Raw genomic sequence first — 25,231 nt, forward strand, 5'->3', positions numbered from 1 at the left:
CTAGTCTTAGTCCATATAGCATGTTTTAAGTTTATTGATGTCTATAATATAGCATGTTTTAACTCTATATAAAGGTTGGAGGTGTTGTGTAAGATAAGTTTATAGAGGACCTTGATATAGCATGTTTTAACTCTATATAAAGGTTGGAGGTAGTGTGTAAGATAAGTTTATAGAGGACCATAATATAACATGTTTTAACTCTATATAAAGGTTGGAGGTGGTGTGTAAGATAAGTTTATAGAGGACCATAATATAACATGTGTTTACTCCATATAATGGTTGGAGGTGGTTATAGTTATTATAAATAACAATATTGATACTTTAGGATATACTTTAAAATAATTTGTTTTTCTATTACAGGTGCAAGTATACAAAATAAGGATGCTGTACCACCACAGGCAGGTATTGTTATTTATTGTTTTATCCATCTTGGTAAATCTCAATAATGTAGCGTGTCGCAGTGGCTCAGTGTGTAAGACGTTCCTTGGGATTTTATTGCGTGGTTTCCTCTTGTCAGTGGCCGCTGGACCGAGGGTCTGGCAAGGAAAGCTGTCTAGTCATTCAGATGGGTTAAAAAATCGAGGTCCCGTGTACATATTGACGTGCACTTAAATAAATTGACAATTGGAATTCGATATAAGAGTAGGCCACAACAAAATTTCCCATCTTTATTTCCCCAATCGGTGCAAAAAAAAAGAAGAAAAAAAAATCTCATTTCGGTGTAGTGAAGGGTGACGAGAAAACCCGATACCGCTTCACGATGTATTTTATAAGCTTTTATTTATCAACCAATGTTATCCTGCTATTAACTGCTTTGTTTGTCACTGGTGCAGGGCTTGGTATCAAGAGTTATATCTCCCTAGTAACCGTAACCATTGTCACTAGTGCAAGGCTTGGTATCAAGAGTTATCTCCCTAGTAACCGTAACCATTGTCACTGGTCACTTAGTATGGAAAAGCGCACAGTTGTTCGAAAAACCAAGACCCCGTGTAAATATTGTCGTTCACGTAAATCAACCCCTGGCAACCGGAATTTAAAGACTAGTAGCCGTAAACGCTGCTGTCACAAAGTAGAACATTTTGGGACTAACATATGGTACAGATTTATTTCAATAATTCGCTTGCATGTAGGCCTAGTGGTCTTTAATTTTGCGTGTGGGGTGGGAGAGCGGGAGCCCCCCCCCCCTCCCGAAGTTTGTGCAGGCGACCCTACTCTTTCTCACGTACATGCGTGCGATAGACATGAATGACAGACCTTATGATCTATAGCTCACACGTGACAAGAAGGTGATAATGTCGTCTATATGTTTATGTTTCAGGAAAAAGACTAGTTGAACGTAGTCCGATTCAGTGTATCAAAGATGGGAAGACGTACAATATCGGTGAGAAAGTTGGCGACGATGGTTGTTACAAAGATTGCAAATGCGGTATACTGTGGGATCGCGCCAAAATATCTTGTTCCAATGAGTGTTTTGAATTGAGCTAAAAGTGTTTCAAGGATATGTTATGTTAATTATTTGGTCAATATATTATTACTAGTTAACAGGAACAGTGGGGGGTAGCGGGGATCATGGGGCGAAGGCGATCCTACATCAATCATATCGTCACAAATACTCGTCAGTGATTGACCACACGTTGAATAATGGAATGTACATATCGGAGAGAGAGAGAGAGAGACCTACACTAGACAGATTTAGTTCTTACATAATGCATCGTGAGAGAGAGAGAGAGAGAGAGAGAGAGAGAGAGAGATAGGTTTAACGTCCACTCGACACAAACAAGGTTATATCGAGACTAACACATGGTTCAATTTTATTTCAATAATTCGCTTGCGGGTAGGGGTCTTTAGCAGTGGGAGGAAACTAGAGGACCCGGAGAAAACCCACGAGGGTGGACAGGCGACCCTAATCCTTGTCACATACACCCGGGGAATCGAAACACCGCCAGTTGACTCAATGATAGCCCGTATGATACAGCGCGTACAACTGGGGAATCGAAACCCCGCCAGTTGACTCAATGGCAGACCGTATGATATAACACGCACGTGTTAACCATTCGGCCACCCAACCCCCCGAAAATATCGGAGCTCACATACTGTACTTTATGGTCACGTGTCCAATGACAAGAAAGAATGGTGCCCGGACACCCCCTCTTTGGCTAACTATCTTCCAAACTGTCCAATGATCTTGTACGCATAACCCCGGTTGTCTCCACCTGCCCCAACCACCCACCCACTGTCCGGGTCATCACCGTCATCCAACGCCTTAAACATACATTATGCAAGAGCTAAATCTGCCTAAGACATTAGTTAACTTATCCAGACCATAATCAACTCTCGAGGTCAGTTCCAAAAGATCTTGATGGTGCACCAGGTCGCAATGTCTTAGGTTACGGCCCTTGCCTTTTACGCAAAAATGTGAATTGTTTGAAGTTTGTGGATCCTCTAGAACAGACAATTTTGAGCCCGATTTAAATGAAACTTGAAATGCATGTTAAGGATCAATAAAATAGGGCAATTTGGTTTGATTTTATCGTAAAAAGCGATATTTCGTTGCCCGAATGTCGATCATCTTGAATATAACCACCATCTTGGATTTTCGTATGGCTAATCAGCTTTTTCAAAAGAGTAGTAAACCAAGGAATATTTGTGCCAATTTCAAGGTTATCTGCTACACTATTAAGAACAAAAAACGGCTAATGCTATCATCCGAGATTTTTTATTTGAGGCCCTATAGGTTTTTTTTATGTTCAGGAGACCTTATCAATAAAGTTTTTGTGATCATCGTCATCACTTGTGTCATCATCAGTGATCTGATTAGAGACGATGTTTATCTTGACCTTTGACCTAATGTTTCTAAATATGGCTTGGTCGAGCTAATAAGTACATATGAACTGTTATACTTAGTTTGGAATACTCCCGGCCCCGAGTTCACAAAGCATTCTCAGACTTAATTTACGAATTTACCTTATTTTAACTAAAATATAGCCCTTTATAAATCTTTTACTGTTTTAATGTATCAAATACATCAATATGAAACTATGTGCAAAGTTTCATATTTCTCGATCAAAGATATTTCTCATAAACAGTGATTAAAAGTTGAGTAAATTCTTAACTTAAGTCTGAGAAAATCGTTTGTGAACTCGGGGCCACTGTGTTATGGCAATCATCTTGGGGAGGTGGACGGGGGGGGGGGGGGGGCATGTTGGACCACCGTCTCTTCTGGAAAATCGTGGCGTCGAAACTCTTTTCTTCGTCTTAGCAGAATTATACATTCTTAACGCGTATATTCTTAACGCTGCAACACGTTTCCAGTATTTGCGTCACATCCGTATGTTGCCTGAAGACATCACCGATCGACCAGTGTGATTGTATTTGGAATCTGCTAATCTCATTCTATCACAGATGGAGGCGGGGGCGAATGGTTAGCACGTGCGCGCTGTATCATACGGTCTGTCATTGAGTCAACTGGCGGGGTTTCAATTCCCCGGTTGTACGTAACAAGGAGTAGGGTGACCTGCCTACCTTGTGGGTTTTCTCCGGGTCTTCCGGTTTCCTCCCACTGCTTAAGACTCCTACGCGCAAGCGAATTATTGAAATAAAATTGAACCATGTGTTAATCCCGAAATGACCTAATTTGTGTCGAGTGACGTTAAACCCCATCTCTCTCTCTCTCTCTCTCTCTCTCTCTCTCTCTCTCACACACACACACACAGATATTAAATTGGTGAACGGCAACATCGTCCTTTAAATATGTCTGCGATATCACCTTCAGTGGAAGCGGACGTTAAACAGTAAGAACAACAACAACCGACCCTATTATACAGAACATAGATTTCCAGAGTAAGAAAACCTTTCGTGTGTTGAAATATTAAGCGGAAATCAGTATGTTTACAGATATATAATAAAATGGGCTAATAAAGACGGGCTTCGCATATAGGGAGCTTCGAAATATCAAGCGGCAGTTGACTTGTTTACAAATTCGACTTACCCTTTGACTTCAACTGTGATACGTTGAATAGAAAATCAGTTATTTCTCAAAGATGACACCTGGATTTTTGAGTTTATTGTCCCATCTGAAATCGTAAGCACACGGCATTTCCCATGACGTCATTCCTGTTGACGTAATCCGTCGAGTGAGATTCGGGCTTCCAAACTCCCAAAGAGTGAATTTGAGCCCGATACCCACCAAGTGTCTCACGTGTTCTTTACACTTAATAAAACTTTTATGATGTATAATTCTATTTTTTTTTAAGTCACAACGCGTTCATGCTAATAACCAATTCGTGTTAATCTAAATGTCATTATTACATAATTCTTTATTACATCTTACTAGAATGTATGATATTTAGGAAACACGTGAAAATCGGCCATTACACGGAAACTGTCACTTGAAGGAAGGTAAACACTAGATAACCTAACACCCCTTAGTAATCATGTACTTGCAATGACGTGCTAAAATGATACCCATAATTGAACCCGAATTAAATATAATTATGCAGTTAAGTTCATCATATGGACACCCGCTTTATACGATAAAAAGTTATTTTTTAAACATGACGAAAAAATCTGTCCAACTTTTACAAGACGGTAAGTTTTACACATTTTATTTTATAATGCAAAATTTTAGATTGAAAAATAAGATATTTTTTATACTTTGAATAATTCAGGAGAGGGAGAAAGAGAAAGAAATGGTGTTTAATATCCACTTGACACAAAACCAGGTCATTTCGGGACTAACATATGGTTCAATTTTATTTCGATAATTCAATGGAGAGAGAGAAATAGGGTTTAATGTCCTCTTGCCACACAATAGATAATTTCAGGACTAACATATGGTTCAATTTTATTTCAATAATTCACTTGCGCGTAGGGGTCTTAAACAGTGGGAGGAAACCAGAGGACCCGGAGAAAACCCACGAGGTTAGACAGGCGATCCTACTCCTTGTTACGTACAACCGGGTAATCGAAACCACGTCAGTGACTCAATGACAGACCCCATAATACAGCGCGCACGTGCTAAACATTCGGCCATCCAACCCCCCGAATAATTCAGGAACAATTTTACTTTTTGTGCAATTTTAAGTTTGGTATATATGGTGTGCTATGAGATAAATTTTGATCGACCTGTCAAGGGTTCTTTTACGTGCCCGCGAATATGTACACAGGACCTTGGTTTTTCGTCTCATCCGAACAACTAATCTATAACACATGTCTACAGGAAGAAGTTATTTGTCTTTATATATTGATCTTAATTTTATATTGGATATCAAATATTCGAATAAAGACAGGGATGATTGGTAAATATAAATAAATCAATAAACTGCTTTCCAGTTTAAATGTTATTTGTAGAGGAAGTTATTCCTATTATGGGGGGTGAGGGGGGTGGCCGGATCGTTAGCAGGTGCGCGTTGTATCATAAGGTCTGTCATTGAGTCAACTGGCGTGGTTTCGATTCCCCGGTTGTACGTGACAGGGAGTAGGGTCGCCTGTCCAACTTCGTGGGTTTTCTCCGGGTCCCCTGCTTCTTTCCTCCCACTGCTAAAGACCATTACGCCCAAGCAAATTATTGAAATAAAATTGAACCATATGTTAGTCCTGAAATGACCTAGTTTGTGTCGAGTGGCCGTTAAACCCCATTTCTCTCTCTCTTTTTTTCTATTATAGAGGACATTTCTCTCTCCCTCTCTCTCTCTATTTCTATTATAGAGGACATTTCTCTCTCCCTCTCTCTCTCTATTTCTATTATAGAGGACATTTCTCTCTCCCTCTCTCTCTCTATTTCTATTATAGAGGACATTTCTCTCTCCCTCTCTCTCTCTATTTCTATTATAGAGGACATTTCTCTCTCCCTCTCTCTCTCTATTTCTATTATAGAGGACATTTCTCTCCCTCTCTCTCTCTATTTCTATTATAGAGGACATTTCTCTCCCTCTCTCTCTCTATTTCTATTATAACTTAATGTAGAGGACATTTTGCTGTGTCAAAATATTTCTGGTGCCAATCGTTCAACATGGAATAAAGATAATGATATACACCCGCATCAACTAGGTATGGTGTTAGTAGTGCGGTTCTGGTTGGGGTGGGCGGTGGTATTAGGGAGGAATTGGCTGGTTGGTGTTGGTGAGGTTGTGGTCGTGCCGGTAATATTAGGAAGGAATATTGAAGATATCCCCAATGTTAAAAGAATTACAATTGACTGGTTTGTGTTGGTAGGGGTTGTGGTTGTGCCGGTGGTATTAAGAGGAATATTGAAGATATCCCCAATGTTACAAGAATTACAATTGGCTGGTTTGTGTTGGTATGGGTTGTGGTCGTGCCGGTAGTATTAGGAAGGAATCCCAATGTTACAAGAATTACAATTGGCTGGTTTGTGTTGGTAGGGGTTGTGGTCGTGCCGGTGGTATTAGGAGGAATAATTGAAAATATCTATAAAGTTACAAGAATTACAGTTGGCTAGTCAGTGTAGGTGAGGTTGTCGTCGGGACGGTGGTAGGAAGGAATATTGAAGAGATCCCCAGTGTTACAAGAATTACAGTTGGCTAGTAAGTGTAGGTGAGGTTATCGTCGGGGCGGTGGTAGGAAGGAATATTGAAGAGATCTCCATTGTTACAAGAACTACAGTTGGCTAGTAAGTGTAGGTGAGGTTGTCGTCGGGGCGGTGGTAGGAAGGAATATTGAAGAGATCCCCAGTGTTACAAGAACTACTGTTGGCTACTTAGTGCTGGTGGGCTGTGGTAGTGCCGGTGGTAGGAAGGAATATTGAAGAGATCCCCAGTGATACAAGAACTACAGTTGGCTACTTAGTGCTGGTGGGCTGTGGTAGTGCCGGTGGTAGGAAGGAATATTGAAGAGATCCCCAGTGTTACAAGAACTACAATTGGCTACTTAGTGCTGATGGGCTGTGGTAGTGCTGGTGATATTAGGGAAGGATATTGAAGATATCTCCAATGTTAAAACAATTACAGTTGGCTAGTTGGTGGGGTTGTGGTTATGTACGTGGTATTAGGACGGGATACTGAATATATCCTCAATATTAAAACAATTAGAGTAAGCTAGTAAATGGTGAGATCACCCTGTTTGTTTTGAGGAGATAATAGCCTATAGCTAAGAAAAGTTTTATGAAGGGTGCCTTTTTAAAATTTAATCAATTGTTGAATAATCAATCCGCGTACATTTCCCAAAATATGCAAATGAGGCCCAGAGACTTAGAATGTTTTTCGGTTTTTTTTCGTGTCAATTTTATATATCTCCTATAGAAATGTCTATCTAATCTAGTGCCCTTTGTTATGTTTACCTTTTGTTGTGCAGTTTTCTATTAAGTCTTGCAACTTCCAAAGGTTCGACCAATGGAGATGTGGATTCCAAGAGTATCACCTCAGTTAGCTCAATCGGTGTATTGGTGGAAAATCGGGCTCCAGAGAAAGGTTTACGTCGCTACACTTCTCACCGATGGCAGATTGCGTTTCTCTGCGCATCTTGTACCTTGGCCATGTTCGCCCTGAGGACGTGCATAGCTATGGCCCTGGTTTGTATGGAAAATGTTGCTAAAGATAAGACGACCCTAGCAAATTATTCTGAAGAATACAACTCAACATTGGTAGTAGACACAAATTCAACAAAGTTAGTAAGTACACAAAACTCTCTCTTAACTTCAAGTATTCCCATCCCTTAACTTAGAGTATTCCCATCCCGTCACTTAAAGATACATTATGGGAGATTCGATAACGAGTTCTCACTATAGTAGTTAAAAAACTAGATAATCTAAAGGCAATTTGCTGAAAATTTCATTCAAATTGATCCACTATGAACCGAGAACTAAGCGATTGAAATTTCCACCTAGCCTCGATCATCATCACTAAAGTCAGTACGATAAACAGCATAGTCTCGATTATCCATTTAATCGTTAAATCGTGAAGGAAAGTTATGCATAATCCACTAAAGATCGCAGGCTAGCGATGCCATCTAGGGTTGGTTATGGTCTGGATGGGTTAATTAATGTCTAATTAATAATTTAGATAACATTTCAGGCCTAATGAAAGAACTGCAATAGCCAAATTTAGCTCTTGCATAATGTATGTTTAAAGTATTCCCTCCCCGTAATTTAGAGTATTCCCATCTCCTAACTTAGATTATTCCCATCCCGTAACTTAAAGTATCCCATCCCTTAAAGCTGCAATTTTATATTTTTAAGTTATATTTTTAAAATTTATTAAAATAAAGCCTTAAAATAGATGGTATCCATAAACTGTCCTACCTTGTTAAAGAATAATCCTATTAATCCTATAATTCACTATTGCCAGTTGAGAAATTGGCAAAAATATCATTTTCAACTTTAAATTCAAACGTTTGAAGATAGCTATTCCATGGGGGGGGGGGGGAAATAGAAAAACAAGGGAGGTAATTGTGTTATTATTTCCGGGGTCAAAGGATTTTTAAGAGGGAGAATAATACCTATAATCATGTAATAGTGAGTTGACAACCTATTGAGCAAAAGGCATAGAAATAATTATGTTTTGACTTTCTTAGAAAATATGAAATTATCGCTTTAACTTAGGGTATTCCCATCCCGTAACTTAGATTATTCACACTCCCTCACTTAGAGTATTCCCATCCCCTCACCCGGCGTATTCCCACCCCTTTGGTGCTTTAAGAAGTGTGTGGAATAGATGAGCTACTATATTTATAATAATCTGTTTTCAGAAGACCTCAGCGATGGTACCAAAGGAATGGGTGGGTGTGGTACTATCTTCATATTTCTATGGTTACATAGTAACACCGTTACTAGGGGGACTAATGGCTCAAAGATTCGGCCCTAAAATGGTCATCCTTGTAGCTATGTTAATAGCTAATGTGTGTAATGGATTGACTCCTGTTGGTATTAGATATAGAGTGGAGGTTGTGGTGGCTATCAGAATAATCATGGGAATATCATCGGTAAGATATAAAATGGGCGTCCTCGCTGAAGGAATTCCCATCAGGTGTTTCTAGTAAAAACTCGGTTAGACGTGACCGTATCGGTATTAAATTCCATATTAACGACAAAAAGTAACGTTTGTCAACACACGAGTTCGTAATGAATGTACAGGAAAACTATGCTATAAGGTAAACAATGAGGTGACGTGGGACCGCCTCACCTATAAATTATGTCCCTTTATCTCTAGCGAGGACGCCCATTGAATACCTGGGACCTGTTGCTCAAAGCTCTGTTTACTTTTAACGATCCGTTAAGATGGAGTTAACGGATCGTTTACTTAACAGAGAGAAAGATTGTTGCTGGTAGCCCCGTTAACTTTAACATGTGGTTAACTTGCCATTATATTTAACGGAGGTGTTGGCTCCGTTATCTGGTGAAATCAAGCATTAGTGGGCTGTCATTCGAAGTATACCCAAAAAGTCATAGATTACCTGTGTAATTTTCTTTTGAACATCCCAGAGGGTTGGGCGATGGTGGGAGATGGGGGCTATTCCCCCCGAACAACATTTTATATGTGGACACTCTACAGGTCACAATAATTATTTTTATCCTATATTTATGATACTTCAAACATACATGGGGCAGTAACTTCTTGGGTTATTGTCTGTGATTATAGAAAGATCGCTCAAGTTGTTGTCCGATTGATTTAGATGAAACTCAAAATCAATGGATATCGATTATACGTATATACCATTACGATTATAAATACCATTATGATTATAAATATATACCATTACGATAATAAATATCTACCATTACGACTATAAATATATACCATTACGATTATAAATATTTACCATTACGATTATAAATATATACCATTACGATTATAAATATATACCATTACGATTATAAATACCATTACGATTATAAATATATACCATTACGATAATAAATATCTATACCATTACGACTATAAATATATAACATTACGATTATAAATATATACTATTATGATTATAAATATATACGATTACGATTATACTATTACGATTATAAATATACCATTACGAATATAAGCATGTACCATTACGACTATAAATATATACCATTACGATTATAAATATATACACCATTACGATTATAAATATATATCATTACGATTATAAATATATTCCATTATGATTATAAATATATACCATTACGATTATACTATTACGATTATAAAATACCATTACGATTATAAATATATACCATTACGATTATACTATTACGATTATAAATATACCATTACGAATATAAGCATGTACTATTACGATTAAATTCATTATCATTTGATCGTTCTATCTACAGGGTATAATTTTACCATCAATGCAAGTTCTGTGGTCTGAATGGGCAACAAAATCTGAGAAGGCAAGGCTGATGGCGGTGTCCAGTTCAGGTGACGTTTTTGTCTTTATTTTCTATTTTCTTTGGGTTTTGTATAGCTGTTAATGTCTGTCTTCATTAGCCCAGTCGGGCGTTAAACCCCATTTCATTTCATTTCATAGCTGTTAATGTGGTCGTATACTGTTGTCGTCTGTATTCATCCGTCCGTCCGCCATATGCATTCCGAAATTGCCCAAGTTCAAACATTATAGAAGTTGAAAGACTAATTGTTTACGTATATGAAAATGCGTTTATCTCGACTGGTTTTCATTAAAATTAGAATTTATGCGCAACTAAAAAGTCAATCGGAATCGACAGTTCCATGTTCTTTTAATACAGTTCAACTTCCGCTTTGTCCAATTTGGCTACGCGACTACCCACAATGGCAAAATCGCTCTGTCCGTTTTCGTGGCCAATCATAGCTATTTTGACAGAGCAAAATAAAATACCAGTGAACGATCTACCAGAATCCTTCGAAACCTGGAAACAGGACTTAGACTACAACTAATATTTTCGAAATTCCTCTCATTTCGTATGGAAGTTGCAAGTGTTTCTCTATTTTCGCTTGTTTCAGGGATTAATCTGGGAAATGTTGTAGCTACTGGAATTGCTGGATTTCTATGTGAAATACCACTTGATGATGGCTGGCCCTTTATATTCTATGTATTTAGTAAGTTAACACGATCAATCCTTGTATTACGGTGGCTGATTTAGTTCACACAACACAAAATAATAATATCTCGAGCGCTCGCGGTACAAGTCGAGCGCTCGAGATACTAAGTTTATCATTAAATAATGCACAAAATTATAAAGCTGAAAACATCAATTGAGACATGTTCAATTGTATTATCTCGAGCGCTCGACTTAGTAACTCGAACGCTCGACTTAATATCTCGAGATATTATTTTATTTTGAATGTCCTAACTCAATGAAAATATGTTGATGTCCATTAAAGGACATGTCACTGTCCATCAATGTCACATGTAAAAGAACTGGTTAAACACGTTCCAAATATAAATTTAAACAGAGATATTTGCTACAGAGAGGGAGAGAGAGAGAGAGAGAGCAATGGGGTTTAACGTCCACTCGACACAAACTATGTCATTTCGGGACCAACATATGGTTTAATTTTATTTCAAATACTCCGCTTGCGCGTACGAGTCTTTAGTAGTGGGAGGAAACCGGAGGACCCGGAGCAAACCCATCGTTTGGTTTGGACAAAAATCCGAGGTCCCGTGTACACATTGGGGTGCACGTAAAAGATCCCTTGACAGATGCAATACGATATAAGAGTAGGCCGTTCGTAGTGCCGCTGTCCAGGCAAAATTTCCCTCATGGCATATATGTATGGCATATGCTCATCTTCATAAGCCCAGTTCGGAGCAGAACAGTAGGACGTTAAACCCCATTTCATTTCATTTCATTTCAGAGATTCGTGGTATATAATTAAAGATACGTATGAATCATATTTATATATTTAGCTTTAGGAACAATTTTTTGGATGATATTTTGGTGGTTTGCGGTTTATAATTCGCCTGATAAACATCCAAGAATCTCAGAAGAAGAAAAAGATTACATTCAGCATGACAAGGTTAAACCTTCCAAAAAGAAGGTAGGAATCGATTTCAGTTAGTTGTATTTTACGTCCGCTTCCACCGAGGTGATATCGCAACGATTCCAGTTCATTCCCATTAAATTTTATATCTTGTCATTTGTGTTAAACTTTAGGTATATAAGACTTTGGTGATTATTCTTGGTTTTTAGGCGGAAAAATTATTTTTCCGTTTGTAGTGGAAAAAGTTCAGCTTCAACAAAACAAAAAGTTGCGAGTCTGGCAAAATGACAAGAACTAACACTAAAGTCAACGGAGAAATTAAGTGGGGTCTGTCTCCAAATCATTACATAGAATTATCTCCCTTGATTCATTTTCCTGCTTTAATTTGTCTGCTTCGACTGGGCTAATGAAGACGGGCGTACGTCATACAGTGTGCTATGAGGGAAATTTTGTCTGGGCAGCAGCACTATGGCCTACTTTATATCGAAATCCAACTGCCAAGGGATCTTTTACGTGCACGCCAATGTATATACAGGACCTCGGGGTTTCTTTCCATCCGAACGACTAGACAGTTGTCTTTGTCTTCAAATTGAGAAACAACCCATTATGATAGAATAGGGCAGGCGTGGGACTTCACGTCTGATTAACACAATACTCCTGCCATTTAGAGACGTTTATGGGGGAGAATTTTGCCAGGACAGCAGTTATTCAGTCTACTCTTCATCGAAGTCCCGCTGTCACGGTTGTTATAGTGTACACCCATGCGTGTACGCGGAGGGACCTGGGGTTTTCGTCCTGTCCGAACGACTAAGAACTTCTCTTAACGCATGGGACGTTCTTTATTTACCGAATTAAGTCATTTTAAGTCATGTGAACTAAATAATTCACAACGTCAATGCGTCAACATTAAAGCACGCGCGGTGAGGCTTTGACAACATTTTATCACCACTGTCTTGGCAAAATATTAAAGATACATTATGGGAGATTTTTACAGAGAATTGGCCATTCTTGCTATAACAGTTCAAAAGAAGATGATGAAAGAAGAATATTTTGAAAATTTCAGTCAAATTACTTTAATCTGAACATAGATATCATCATTGTAATATTTGACTAGAAATGGTAGTGAAATGCGCCTTCACCGTGGCTGATCGTTTGGCTGATCCACCTACATATCTCGATTATCAAGTAAAGTTTTCAATGGCATGCGGAAACGCTCTACAGCGGCCTCGCTAAGTACACTCTATCATTTAACCTCGATCTAACTGACGTATTCTCATCAGGATGCGCCATATTTGAATTAATTGATAAGTGAAATCCTATTTAAATCCAAGCTGTTTCCGAGCCATCCGTGGGTCTACAGAGTTGATTTTGGGCTTGTTGTTTAAATAAAGATCTAATTTATAATTTCTATAACATCTGGAGCCTAAATTAAGACTTGCAATAATCAGATTTTGCTCTTGCATAATGTATGTTTAAACACGTGACTATTGAAATAAAATGACCACATATTAGTCTCAAAATTACCGAATTGAGTTGCATTTCCTTTTTTATTTACAATGTTTTTTTCTACTGTTCTTTTCATTATCCCTTTTATTTTCCAGATTCTTCGTGTTCCATGGTTTAAAATATTGACATCTTTACCTTTCTGGGCATTATTAATATCTCACTGCTGTCATTCCTGGTTTTTGACTCTATTCTCAAACTTTTTACCTATTTATATGAACGATGTTCTTGAGTATGACGTCACGGACGTAAGTCTAGACATATACAATGTATAAGTATAATATTTATAAATGAGAGAGTGGGAGAGAAATGAGGATTAACGTCCACTCGACACAAACTATGTCATTTAGGGACTAACATGGTTAAATTTTATTTCAATAATTCGCTTCGCTTCCGCGCAGGGGTCTTTAGCAATGGGGGACTCTCCCCCTCTCCCCCCCCCCCCCTCTCTCTCTCCCTCTCTCTCTGCTATAGCTATATACAAATACATAGGTAGGGTGGCCCATGTACTCTACAGAAATAAAGTCCACCGCTGATAGTTCGAGACTACCACTGAAGAGTACACATTCGCCGTGCCGAGACCAACTTTCTGATAGTATGATACTATAAATAGCCATGGCACGTGCAATTCTCTACAAATCTATCAACTATTACAGCCGTAAATAATTTATTGTTGACGGTTTTAAATAGCAGTGAAATTAAGTTGCTTGGTTATTACAGCAGATTTAGAAATTACGTTCGTTTCATTTTTTAAATCGCTTTATCATTAACTGTACCGTTAAGAGCGGCGTCTTTTGGTTTAGTACAAATAATATCTCTGAATCACTCGGGTTAGACAGGAACATGATACTAGCAGTAGTTTCATTTTACTTTTACAAGGTTCGTAAAACGATTGTTGAGCTACCTAACGTGCTTATTTCTAAATTCAATTTCTTGTTCTAGCTTTCTGTTATGTTTCGTAAAAAAGTAGTCTTGATTATCCCGACCTGTCAATCAGACGTAGAATGGTCGATAGACTGGTTAAACGAGACTAATTTCAAAACAAGGGCACGTAACCTATCTTTTACTCAAAAGTGTCTGGATGTTATGGACGACACTTGGAACCAGTTTTCAGTCTATTATTTATAGATGATTAATGGTCATAGCTTATTAAGTACAACATGATCGTTTATTTAGTGACTATAATTGTGTGAAACTGATTTGAGGCTTGGCATATATATAAATATTGTGGCGTAATTGTCGAGATATATGGAGATATATGAAGATATTTATTTATGGTGGGTCACCCTAACATAGGGTTTATAATGACACTGATATAACCGACAACGAAACCGTATAAAATACAGCAATATAGACTGAAATTAATGATGTGAATAAATTAAAATTAAATAGCTGAGAAGTATAATAATCTCAAAATAGACAATTTAATACTTGATAAAAATATAATAATTAAAGATTCATAAAAAAATTATAATAATCTCAAAATAGACAATTTAATACATGATAAAAATATAATAATTAAAGATTCATAAAAAAATTATAACCTAATTACATTACCAGATAAAATAGATAAATATACAAGTCAAGTCAAATAAAAATAAAACTTTCCAAGTGATAGGACTACTGTTATTCTTTGTAACAAGGTTAGCTTGCAAGTGAGGTTTCAAACAGATGCTGAGTTGTGATGTAACTGGCACAGTTGGCATTTAAAAGTGCCACCCGTCACTCAGTAATATCATTTGGGAAGTTCTGTTAACGACCCGTGTAGTAATTCGGTGTCCTGTTTCCATGACGACATTCTACTGATAACACCATTTTAGTTTGTAACGTACATATATATAAACTATATTGATAGTTGGAATCCGATATAAGAGTAGGCCCTAGTGCCGCTGTCCGGGCAAAATTTCCCTCATAACACACTGTACGACGTATGCCCGTCTTCAGTAGCCCAGTTCGGAGCAGAACCGTAGGACGTTAAACCCAATTTCATTTCATTTTATTTCAGAACGGTATTTTCTCAGCTTTACCTTTCATAACCCGATTCTTCATGGGTCTGGTTTTCGCTAGTTTAGCTGATTTTATAGCGGAGAGAAAATATCTCTCCATGACCAACAACAGAAAACTTTTTCAAAGTATTTTAGGTAATTATTTTTGGTATTTAGATAAATGCTAATCTATTTGGATATATGCAACCCTATTTGGATATATGATAATCTATTTGGATATATGATAATTTAGTTGGATGTATGATAACCTATTTGGGTATATGATAATCTATTTAGATAAATGCTAATCTGTTTGGATATATGATAACCTATTTGGATATATTATTATCTGTTTGGATAAATGCTAATCTATTTGGATATATGGTAATGGCTATTTGGATATATGGTAATGGCTGTTTGGATATATGATAATCTATTTGGATATATTGTAGTTTATTTGGATATATACTATTCAAAAAAAGTAGGGGATATTTGATTTTTAAGTGTTATTAAAGTCACCTAATGAAACTGACGAAGAAACAAATGACAAAATGAAATGAAGTTCACATTCATCGATTTATTCCAAATGATCGTTAGACTAAGTAAGGCACAGACTGACCATTATAAGGGTAAAATGATATCCGGGGTCAAACAGCAAAGTTACCACAGCATCACAACCAAGTCAGTAACGGGTAAATCCTCCTCTGTTTGCCAAACAAGCATTGATCCGACGTGGCATACTCCTAATGAGACGTCTAAGGTCATTTTGGTCCAGATTGTCCCATTCCTGTTGCAACGCAGCAGCAAGTTCTTGGACATTGGCAGGACGTTGTTGACGTTGACGTAACCTCTGTCCAAGCATGTCCCAGACATGCTCGATGGGGGAGAGGTCGGGACTCAGTGCTGGCCAAGGTAATGTGGTGATGTTCTGTTGTTGGAGGTAACCTGTAACGATCCTGGCCCTGTGACATCTTGCGTTGTCAACCTGGAAGATGAAACGGCGGCCATGACGTCGTGCGAACGGCACAACATGGACTGCCAAGATGTTGTCCCGGTAGTACTGGCCTGTAACACGCCCTGCAACAACATGTAAAGCCGTTCTTCCAGCAACAGTGATGCCTCCCCACACCATAACAGAACCACCCCCAAATCGATCATGTCTGATGACGTTAACGTCTTGGAAGCGCTCGTTTCGACGACGCCACACCCTCCTACGTCTGTCCAAAAAATCAACAGTGAACCTTGACTCATCTGAAAACATCACATTGCTCCAGCGTCGATTATCCCAGTGTTGACGATCCCTACACCAACGACGTATTGCCTGAATGTGATGATCTCTCAAACAAGGGATCACGCGAGGACGTCGGGCGCGAAGGTGATCCCTATGCAGTCGATTCCGAATCGTCTGGCCACTCACTCTCACACCAGTGTCTGTTTGAAGACGAGCGCTGATCTGATTTGCTGTGATGACACGATTTCTCAAGGCCAAGGTACGGATAAATCGATCCTGGGCTTGAGTTGTCGCCCTTGGTCGACCTGAGCGTGGTCTGTCCTGTACAGATTGTGTATCACGGTATCTGGACCATAGCCTGCTTATGACAGACTGAGAAACAACCGTCTGTGTTGTGCCGATCTGTAGCATGCCAAGGGCACGTAACCTTTCATTTTGGGTAAGCCGACGCATATCAAAATTTGTTTTCTGGTCACTAAAACAATTAAACTGATGTTTCCACCCTGGAATTCAATGCCACAATGACTGTAACATTCAAAGTCAGAATCGTGCAAATCTTGGGTTGGACCCCCATGATGATCCCAAGCATCACCTGCATTCCATGCGGTAGCTATTGGTGCGTTTGGGCGTCACATGTAACTGGAAATGTTTCTTCTGTTAGGTTCTATAGTGACTTTTTTCGTAGTCATTTGCATATTTTAGTATTATGCCCCCAAAATCAAATATCCCCTACTTTTTTTGAATAGTATATGATAATCTGTTTGGGTATATGGTGATCTATTTGGATATATAATAATCTATTATGATATATGATATTACCACGAATACTAAAGGAGACGACCATCAAACCATTTTGAATTGTAAGTGTCGATTTATCGTCATGGCGCCACGAGATGTTAGTGGCGATTAAACGTTACGGCGTCACGAGATGTTAGTGGCGATTAAACGTCACGACGCCACGACAAACGATCATTAGAATGTTTGTGACGATTAATATGCAGATGTGACGTCATGCTTTGATGCTGTCGTACCTTTAATTCAAATAACGTCACGGGCACCGTGCCAATCGTACTCGACAATTAAACCACACTTAATGGCGACGGAGACTACCATTCAGATGCTGAGTAATAATTATTGGGATGCAGATAATTCCAGCAGTGACGACCACTTAACCACCCAGCCGCCTAAGGATATAGATAATGATTCTGATGTCCAGCAGATTTTGTTTTGTACGTATGATAATTCCGTCAGGTTCTGTTTTCTATGTGTGATGATACCAGCAGATTTTGTTTTGTATGATGATTCCAGCAGAGTTTGTTTTGTAGGTATAATAATTCCAGCAGATTTTGTTTTGTAGGTATGATAATTCCAGCAGTAATGGTACCTGTACTTGAGATTTTGTTTTTCAGGTATGATTATTCCAGCAGTATTGATCATAGGATTAGGGTACCTTGGTCCGGATCAGAAAGCTCTAGCAGTAGCCTTAATGGCTTCAGCGTCTGGTTTTCAATCAGCAACAATGGCAGCATTTAGAGTGAACCATTTGGATATAGCTCCAAGGTAACTATGAGTTGTTTTATAAACATGACCAGAAAGAGAGAGAGAGAGAGAGAAATGGGGTTTAACGCCGACTCGACACAAACTAGGTCATTTCGGGACTAACATATGGTTTAATTTTATTTCCATAATTCGCTTGCGCGTAGGGGTCTTTAGCAGTGGGAGGACACCGGAGTACCCGTAGAAAACTCACGAGGTTGGACAGGCGACCCTACTCCTTGCCACGTACAACCGGGGATTCGAAACCACGCCAGATGACTCAATGACAGACTTTATGGTACAGCGCGCACGTGCTAACCATTCAGCCATCCAAACCCCCCATAAACATGAGCAGTAGCGGTTCAAAACGAAAGATTAGTCTCTCCTGAGAAGGGTCGCCTGTCAAACCTCGTGGGTTTTCTCCGGGTCCTCCGGTTTTCTCCCACTGCTAAAGACCCCTACGCGCAAGTGAATTATTGAAATAAAAAAATTGAACCATGTGTTAGTCCCGGAATGACCTAGTTTGTGTCGAGTGGACGTTACTCCCCCCTCCTCTCTCTCTCTCTCTCTCCACTTGACCAAATTGTTATGTTGATTATTGACAGATCATCAAGAGATCATCTCTCTCTCTCTCTCTCTCTCTCTCTCTGTTCACGTTATTGTCCTTTACTAATTGTATCACTATTTCCATTGGTTTTAAATAGTGCTCAATAGTGTTATTACCTATTATCAGTCTTTTAATATTCCTTTGATGTAACCTCACCTAGCCCTTAACCTCATGTATGCACAGGTGGATGTACCCTCACCTAGCCCCTCGACTCCTGTGTAGATTCTGATTTGCCATTATTGGTTGTCTAATTAAAATTATTTACCCCTATAATTACTTATTAAAGATACATTATGTAAGATTTAGATAAAGAACTAGCCATTCTTGCTATAATAGTTCGAAAATAGATAATGTAAAATGAATAATGTGAAAATTTCATTCAAATTACTCTATTGTGAATGAAGATATAAGTCTTTGAAGTTTTGACAAGACGTGTGCAATAATTTTAACCACTGTACTGGTTGTTCGAAGCTAAGTCTCCTACTCCATTTTTAGCTTAGATCAAAATATGGCTGAACTGTTTTAATCTATTTAATATCGGAGAAATCCGATGCCATCGAGAGTTGATTATGGCCTGGATAAGTTAATTAATGTCTAATTAATAATTTAGAAAACATTTCAGGCCTAAAGAATGTAACACTTTCTTAGTGATAACAGAGGTTAGTTTAATAAATATAGGGTTTATTTACATCGGAACAGAATATTACACATCTACATAACTACAACAGCAATACAGGTACTTAGAATATATACAGGAACTCATCAAGACGGTGAATGTATATATGTTAACTCTACCATTCCGTCTCTCTGCCAAGGCAGCGGTTGAACTCGGGTGAGTCCATACGCCTGTCTGTGCGCTCTCCGTTTTCTCGAAACAGAGAGACTCTGCTCGGGTGGGCTCGAAAGCTCCACTCTGATTTGTCTCAAAACCTCAGTTAATTTATACCAAACTTTGATATCTTAAGAAGTTAATTAAAACGTGCATGTACATATATTATTGATATTAACTATATAAAATAAAGAACTACACAATGAATATCATATTGAATGTTGGTGATACTGCGGTCAACAATCGGCCAACCTAATATAATCATATTGATTTTGGTGACACAGCGGGTTAGCGATCGGACAAGTATTGTTTAACTTGAACTCCCTCACCCTGTTACAAGAAAGACCTGCAACAGACAGATTTAGCTCTTAGATAATGTATCTTTAATATCTCCAATGTTAATTAATGCCAATTATCAGAGGCCACATTAATCTTTTATATGCGCCCTGCCTTTGATCATGTTGTTTTCATGCCTTTGATCTTGTTGTTGTCATGCATGGTGTCTGATTTGCTGTGTTTGCTTGTCTATATAAAATTGCCCTATACTTGCTTGAAAACGTTGAGAGAATACTCTTCGAAACGTCGCCTAAATAAAATTGTCCTTCCATAAGTATGGGTTATAGTTTATCAGTTTATCGTTATCAAGCCTAGTGGTCACGGTGACTAAGTGGGTAAGACGCTGGCTCGCTAGACTGGAGGTGCATTGGCCGAGAAAGTTCATCCTGATTTTCCGGCGTGGTTTCCCCTTGTCAGTGATGCAGGACGGAGGGCCTGACAATGACAGCTGTCTAGTCGTCGTTAAAATGGGACGAAACACCGAGGCCCCGTGTTCACATTGGCGTGCACGTTAAAGATCCCTTAACAGAATTCGATATAAGAGTAGGCCGTAGTGCCACTGTCGGGGCAAAATTTCCGTCACAGCACACTGTATGGCGTATGTCCGTCTTCATTAGCCCAGGTTAGGAGCAGAACAGTAAGACGTTAAACACCATTTCATTTCATTTCATTTTATTTCGGTTTCAAGCCTATATCAACACAAATATTGTGAAATCTTGTTGAAACGTCACAGTATAATAAACCATAGTAATTGTTATCCATAAATAGTGTTTTATTTGATTATGAAGCAATTACTAAATGTCATTCAAAGAATACAACGATAATAATATATTTATGTTTGCTTTATTTTATGATAGATTTGCTGGACCTATATCTGGTTTAACAATGACGGTTGGGTGTGCCGTTTCAATCGGTGTACCAATTCTTACCACGGCCTTAACACCAGAGGTAATTCACATATCTTTCAAAATATTAAAATTTATTTTAAATCTCTTTTTGGAGATTATGAACAATTTACAGACATACCTACCTATAGTTGATACACCTATATGTCAATGGGTGGCCTGGTGGTCTAGAGTGTCAGGCTTCAAGCTCTAGCTGGCCGGTCACCTTTGGCTTGCTGCTGTGGTTTCGGTCACTGGTGTAAGCGTATGTGGCTTAGAGATAGGGGCGCCTTCTCAACCCTATGGGTTTACTCCGGGTACGCAGGTTTCCTCCTACCGGAACGACCCCTGCGCGTGCGTTAGGCATGATAAAAAGAGACAACAAGAGTATATTAGTCCAGGAATTTGAACAGACGGACACATGCTTTTTGGCTGTGGGGCAGGGTGGGGGGGGGGGGGGGCGGATGGCCGAATGGTTAGCACGTGCACGCTATATTACAAGGTCTGTCATTGAGTCAACTGGCGTGGTTTCGATTCCCCGGTTGTACGTGACAAGGAGTAGGGTCGCACGTGCAACCTCGTTTGCTTTCTTCGGGTCCTCCGGTTTCCACCCACCGCTAAAGACCCTTACGTTCAAGCGAATTATTGAAATAAAATTGAACCATGTGTTAGTCCCGAAATGACTTAATTTGTGTCGAGTGGACGTTAAACCCCATTTCCTCTCTCTCTCCTTCTCTCTCTCTCTCTCTCTTGGCTGTGGATAAACCGATTATACGAGCGTACTATATGAATGAGAACCAACCGTGATCTCATCGAAGCCATCTAGGAATTGTGACGTCATATCCAGAATGCTTGCGTAATTGCCCAAAGAACACACAGGACAAGTTTTATGTCGATGGAACTCGAATTGTTGGAGCCCAACGGTTTCTTTTTAAAGTGCGTCACACGAAGAAGAATTAGACGATAACCAGCTCTCCCGTCAAAAGGCAACACCTAGTAACTCACGTTTTTCTTATTTTGAGAAAACAAAGGAAAGCGTAATGAATAAATATTAAACCCCAGCTTATGCATTGATTTGACTATTGAGTTACTAGGTTTTTCTGTGGCATACTAGGCAAATGAAGGAAGTTGTTAGGTTGTGTCATGGGTGTAACTGCTTACAAAACCAAAAGATTGGAATATCTAGTACAACAACAAGAGGCACATACCCTAGTAACTACAAATTTGGTGCAAACTCAATTTTGATAAAAAAAAAAGTGAGTTATAGGTTTTGACTTTTGACGGGAGAGCTGTATGGAATCAATTTTCGGATCAGAAATTCTGATCTTTAATTTTCTGTAAATAAGAAATACAGTTCTACATCTTTCCGATAACTCGCCATATTACTGTGCATTATGCAATCAATAAACTGTCACTAGTGATGCGATCATCAGTGATGTAATTGACCTGCCTACAGGACACAGAAAGTACGCGTGGACGTTTATCTCCTAACTATCATCACTGGTTTGTCAATATTCGTTTTTTTGTAAAAAAATTAATTGTATCGTGTAATAACCTCATAACGACATACCTGTCTAAAATAATCATTGAGTGAAGTATTTTAAAGATGCATTATGTAAGATTTAGATAAATAAAGAGCTGGCAGTTCTTGCTATAATAGTTATATTAAAGATGCACTATGTAAGATTTAGATAAAGAGCTGACAGTTCTTGTTATAATAGTTTAGAAAATGATAATGAAAAGGGAATATTTTGACAATTCCAGTCAAATTACTGGTATTTTCATTTTCGAGTTTAAAGGATCGTTAAACATACAAGGGTTTCCAACGGGCGTGGTTAAACCCGAATACAGTAAAGATTTAAATTGGACAAATATTCTGATAGAAATGCTGGCGCCGAGTTCACAAAGCATTCTTAGACTTAAGTTAAGGAATTAATTCAACTTTCGATCACTGTTTATAAGAAATATCTGAAATCCTTAAACACAAAACATTGCAAAGTTTCTTATTGATGTATTTGGTACATTAAAACAACAAAAGTTTTATAAAGGGCTATATTTAAGTTAAAATAAGGTGAACAATTTTGAGTAAATTTTTAACTTAAAGGGACATTAGGTAGGATTTGATAAAGAGTTGGCAGTTCTCGCTATAATAGTTAAACACTAGATAATGTAAAGAGGATATGCTTAAAATTTCAGTCAAATAGCTTCACTCTAAGACCAGATATTAGCGATTCAATTTTAGGATAGCCTCGATCGTCATTACTACCGTTGGTACGATAATAAACAAAGTGTCGATTATCCATTTTTACGTTAAATTATCCATCACAAAAAGTATTCAAATCAAATAAATATCGCAGGCTTACGATGGCACCGAGAGTTGATTATGGCCTTGATATGTTAATTAATGTCTAATTAAACATACATTATGGGGGATAAGATAAAGAGCTGGCAGTTCTCACTATAATAGTTAAAAACTAGATAATGTAAAGGCAATTTGCTGAAAATTTCATTTAAATTGATCCACTATGCACCGAGAACTAAGCGATTGAAATTTCCGCCTAGCCTCGATCATCATTATTAAAGTCAGTACGATAACAAGCATAGTCTCGATTATCCATTTAATCGTTAAATCGTGAAGGAAAGTTATGATGATGGGTTAGTTGTATTTTACGTCCGCTTCCACCGAGGTGATATCGCAGACAAATTATGCAGTTATGCAGTAAATCGGCTCATAATCCACTAAAGCGCGCAGGCTAGAGATGCCATCTAGATTTGATTATGGTCTGGATAGGTTAATTAATGTCTAATTAATAATTTAGATAACATTTCAGGCCTACAGAAATTAAACATAATGTATGTTTAATTAATGTCTAATTAATAATTTAGATTACATGCTGTTGATGAACTAGTATTGGTATGCCAAATATTAGCCTTGTCAGTCATTACATCAATTTATTCCAAATAAAACTCCAAAACTCCTTGATTTAGAGTCACATTGTCCATTATAATAATGAGTATCTTTTCTCCTCTCCATTTACAGGGAACATTGAAACAATGGCAGACAGTTTTCTATATTAACGGAGGTCTCAATCTGTTCGGTGCCATATTGTTTGGTATATTTGGAAGTGGGAAAGAACAAGAATGGGCCAAGGAGGCGCCAATAGAAATCAATTTAGAGGCACCAGATAAAACCAATATATCGATTATTACTCCAGACAAAACCAATATATCAATTATTGCCAATGAGGAAATTCCCGTCGAAGACAGTGACACCCAATATGTGTATAAAAATCCATCGTTTAAGTATTTAGATAAACTATGAAAGTATTTTGTGAAACATTTGCGCTATTAAATATTTTAGGCGTCTAGGCCCCAAGTTCACAAAGCAATCTCAAACTTAAGTTCAGACTTTACTCATGTTTCAATCACTATTTATGAGAAATATCCTTGATCCAGAAACACAAAACTTTATACATAGTTTCTTATTGATGTATTTGATACATTAAAACAAAATAAATTTTATAAAGGGCTATATTTAAGTTAAAATAAGGCCCAAAATTTTGAGTAAATTCTTAACTCAAGTGTGATAATGTTTTGTGAACTCAGGGCCCGATTAGACATGAACTGACTAACTGACGGTCCCACTAACTGACTAACTGACGGTCCCACTAACTGACGGTCCCACTAACTGACTAACTGACGGTCCCACTAACTGACGGTCCCACTAACTGACTAACTGACGGTCCCACTAACTGACTAACTGACGGTCCCACTAACTGACTAACTGACGGTCCCACTAACTGACTAACTGACGGTCCCACTAACTGACTAACAGCTATTTCTTTGGTCGATTCTTTTTCTTAATTTATAATACAGTGTCTATAATAAGATTATACACAATATATATTTTACAATATATTATTTACAATTAATAATATATTATTTACAATACATAATATATTATTTAAAATATATAATTTAAAATATATAATTTAAAATATATACTATATAATTTACAATATATGAATATTATATAATATATGAATAATATATAATTCACAATACATAATATATAATTTACAATACAAAATATATAATTTACAATATATAATATATAATTTACAATATATAATATACAATATATAATATATAATATACAATATATAATATATAATTTACAATATATAATATATAATTTACAATATATAATATATAAGTTACAGTATAAAATATATAATTTACAATATACAATATTATTATTTACAATATACAATATTATTATTTACAATATACAATATATAATATACAATAGAAAATAATTTATAACAGTCGATTTGTTAATATATAATATAATTTACAATATATAATTTAAGGCACTTATAAAGCGCTGACATCCAGATAGAATAGCCGTTATGAGGTCCTG

General features: G+C 37.7%; 1 protein-coding gene across 4 annotated transcripts; it reads left to right on the forward strand.

Annotated features, from left to right (window-relative positions):
* The first annotated feature begins 4,400 nt into the window (after positions 1-4,400).
* On the forward strand, positions 4,401-24,135 carry LOC126826949 (sialin). 4 transcript variants are annotated; one of them, XM_050556109.2, is made up of 11 exons: positions 4,402-4,587; positions 7,309-7,624; positions 8,701-8,934; positions 10,268-10,355; positions 10,917-11,012; positions 11,824-11,954; positions 13,499-13,648; positions 15,406-15,541; positions 18,026-18,176; positions 20,782-20,872; positions 23,849-24,135. In XM_050556109.2, exons 2-11 carry the CDS (start codon positions 7,490-7,492, stop codon positions 24,128-24,130), a joined length of 1,494 nt encoding a protein of 497 aa, XP_050412066.2. In that variant the 5' UTR covers positions 4,402-4,587; positions 7,309-7,489; the 3' UTR covers positions 24,131-24,135. The 4 variants fall into 4 exon arrangements, with proteins under 4 accessions (XP_050412067.2, XP_050412066.2, XP_050412063.2 ...); XM_050556106.2 differs by having other exon boundaries at positions 7,338-7,624; XM_050556107.2 differs by lacking the exon at positions 13,499-13,648 and having other exon boundaries at positions 7,338-7,624.
* The last annotated feature ends 1,096 nt before the right edge of the window (positions 24,136-25,231 follow it).

The sequence above is a fragment of the Patella vulgata genome, chromosome 7, assembly GCF_932274485.2.
Source record: "Patella vulgata chromosome 7, xgPatVulg1.2, whole genome shotgun sequence".
NCBI lineage: Eukaryota > Metazoa > Mollusca > Gastropoda > Patellidae > Patella > Patella vulgata.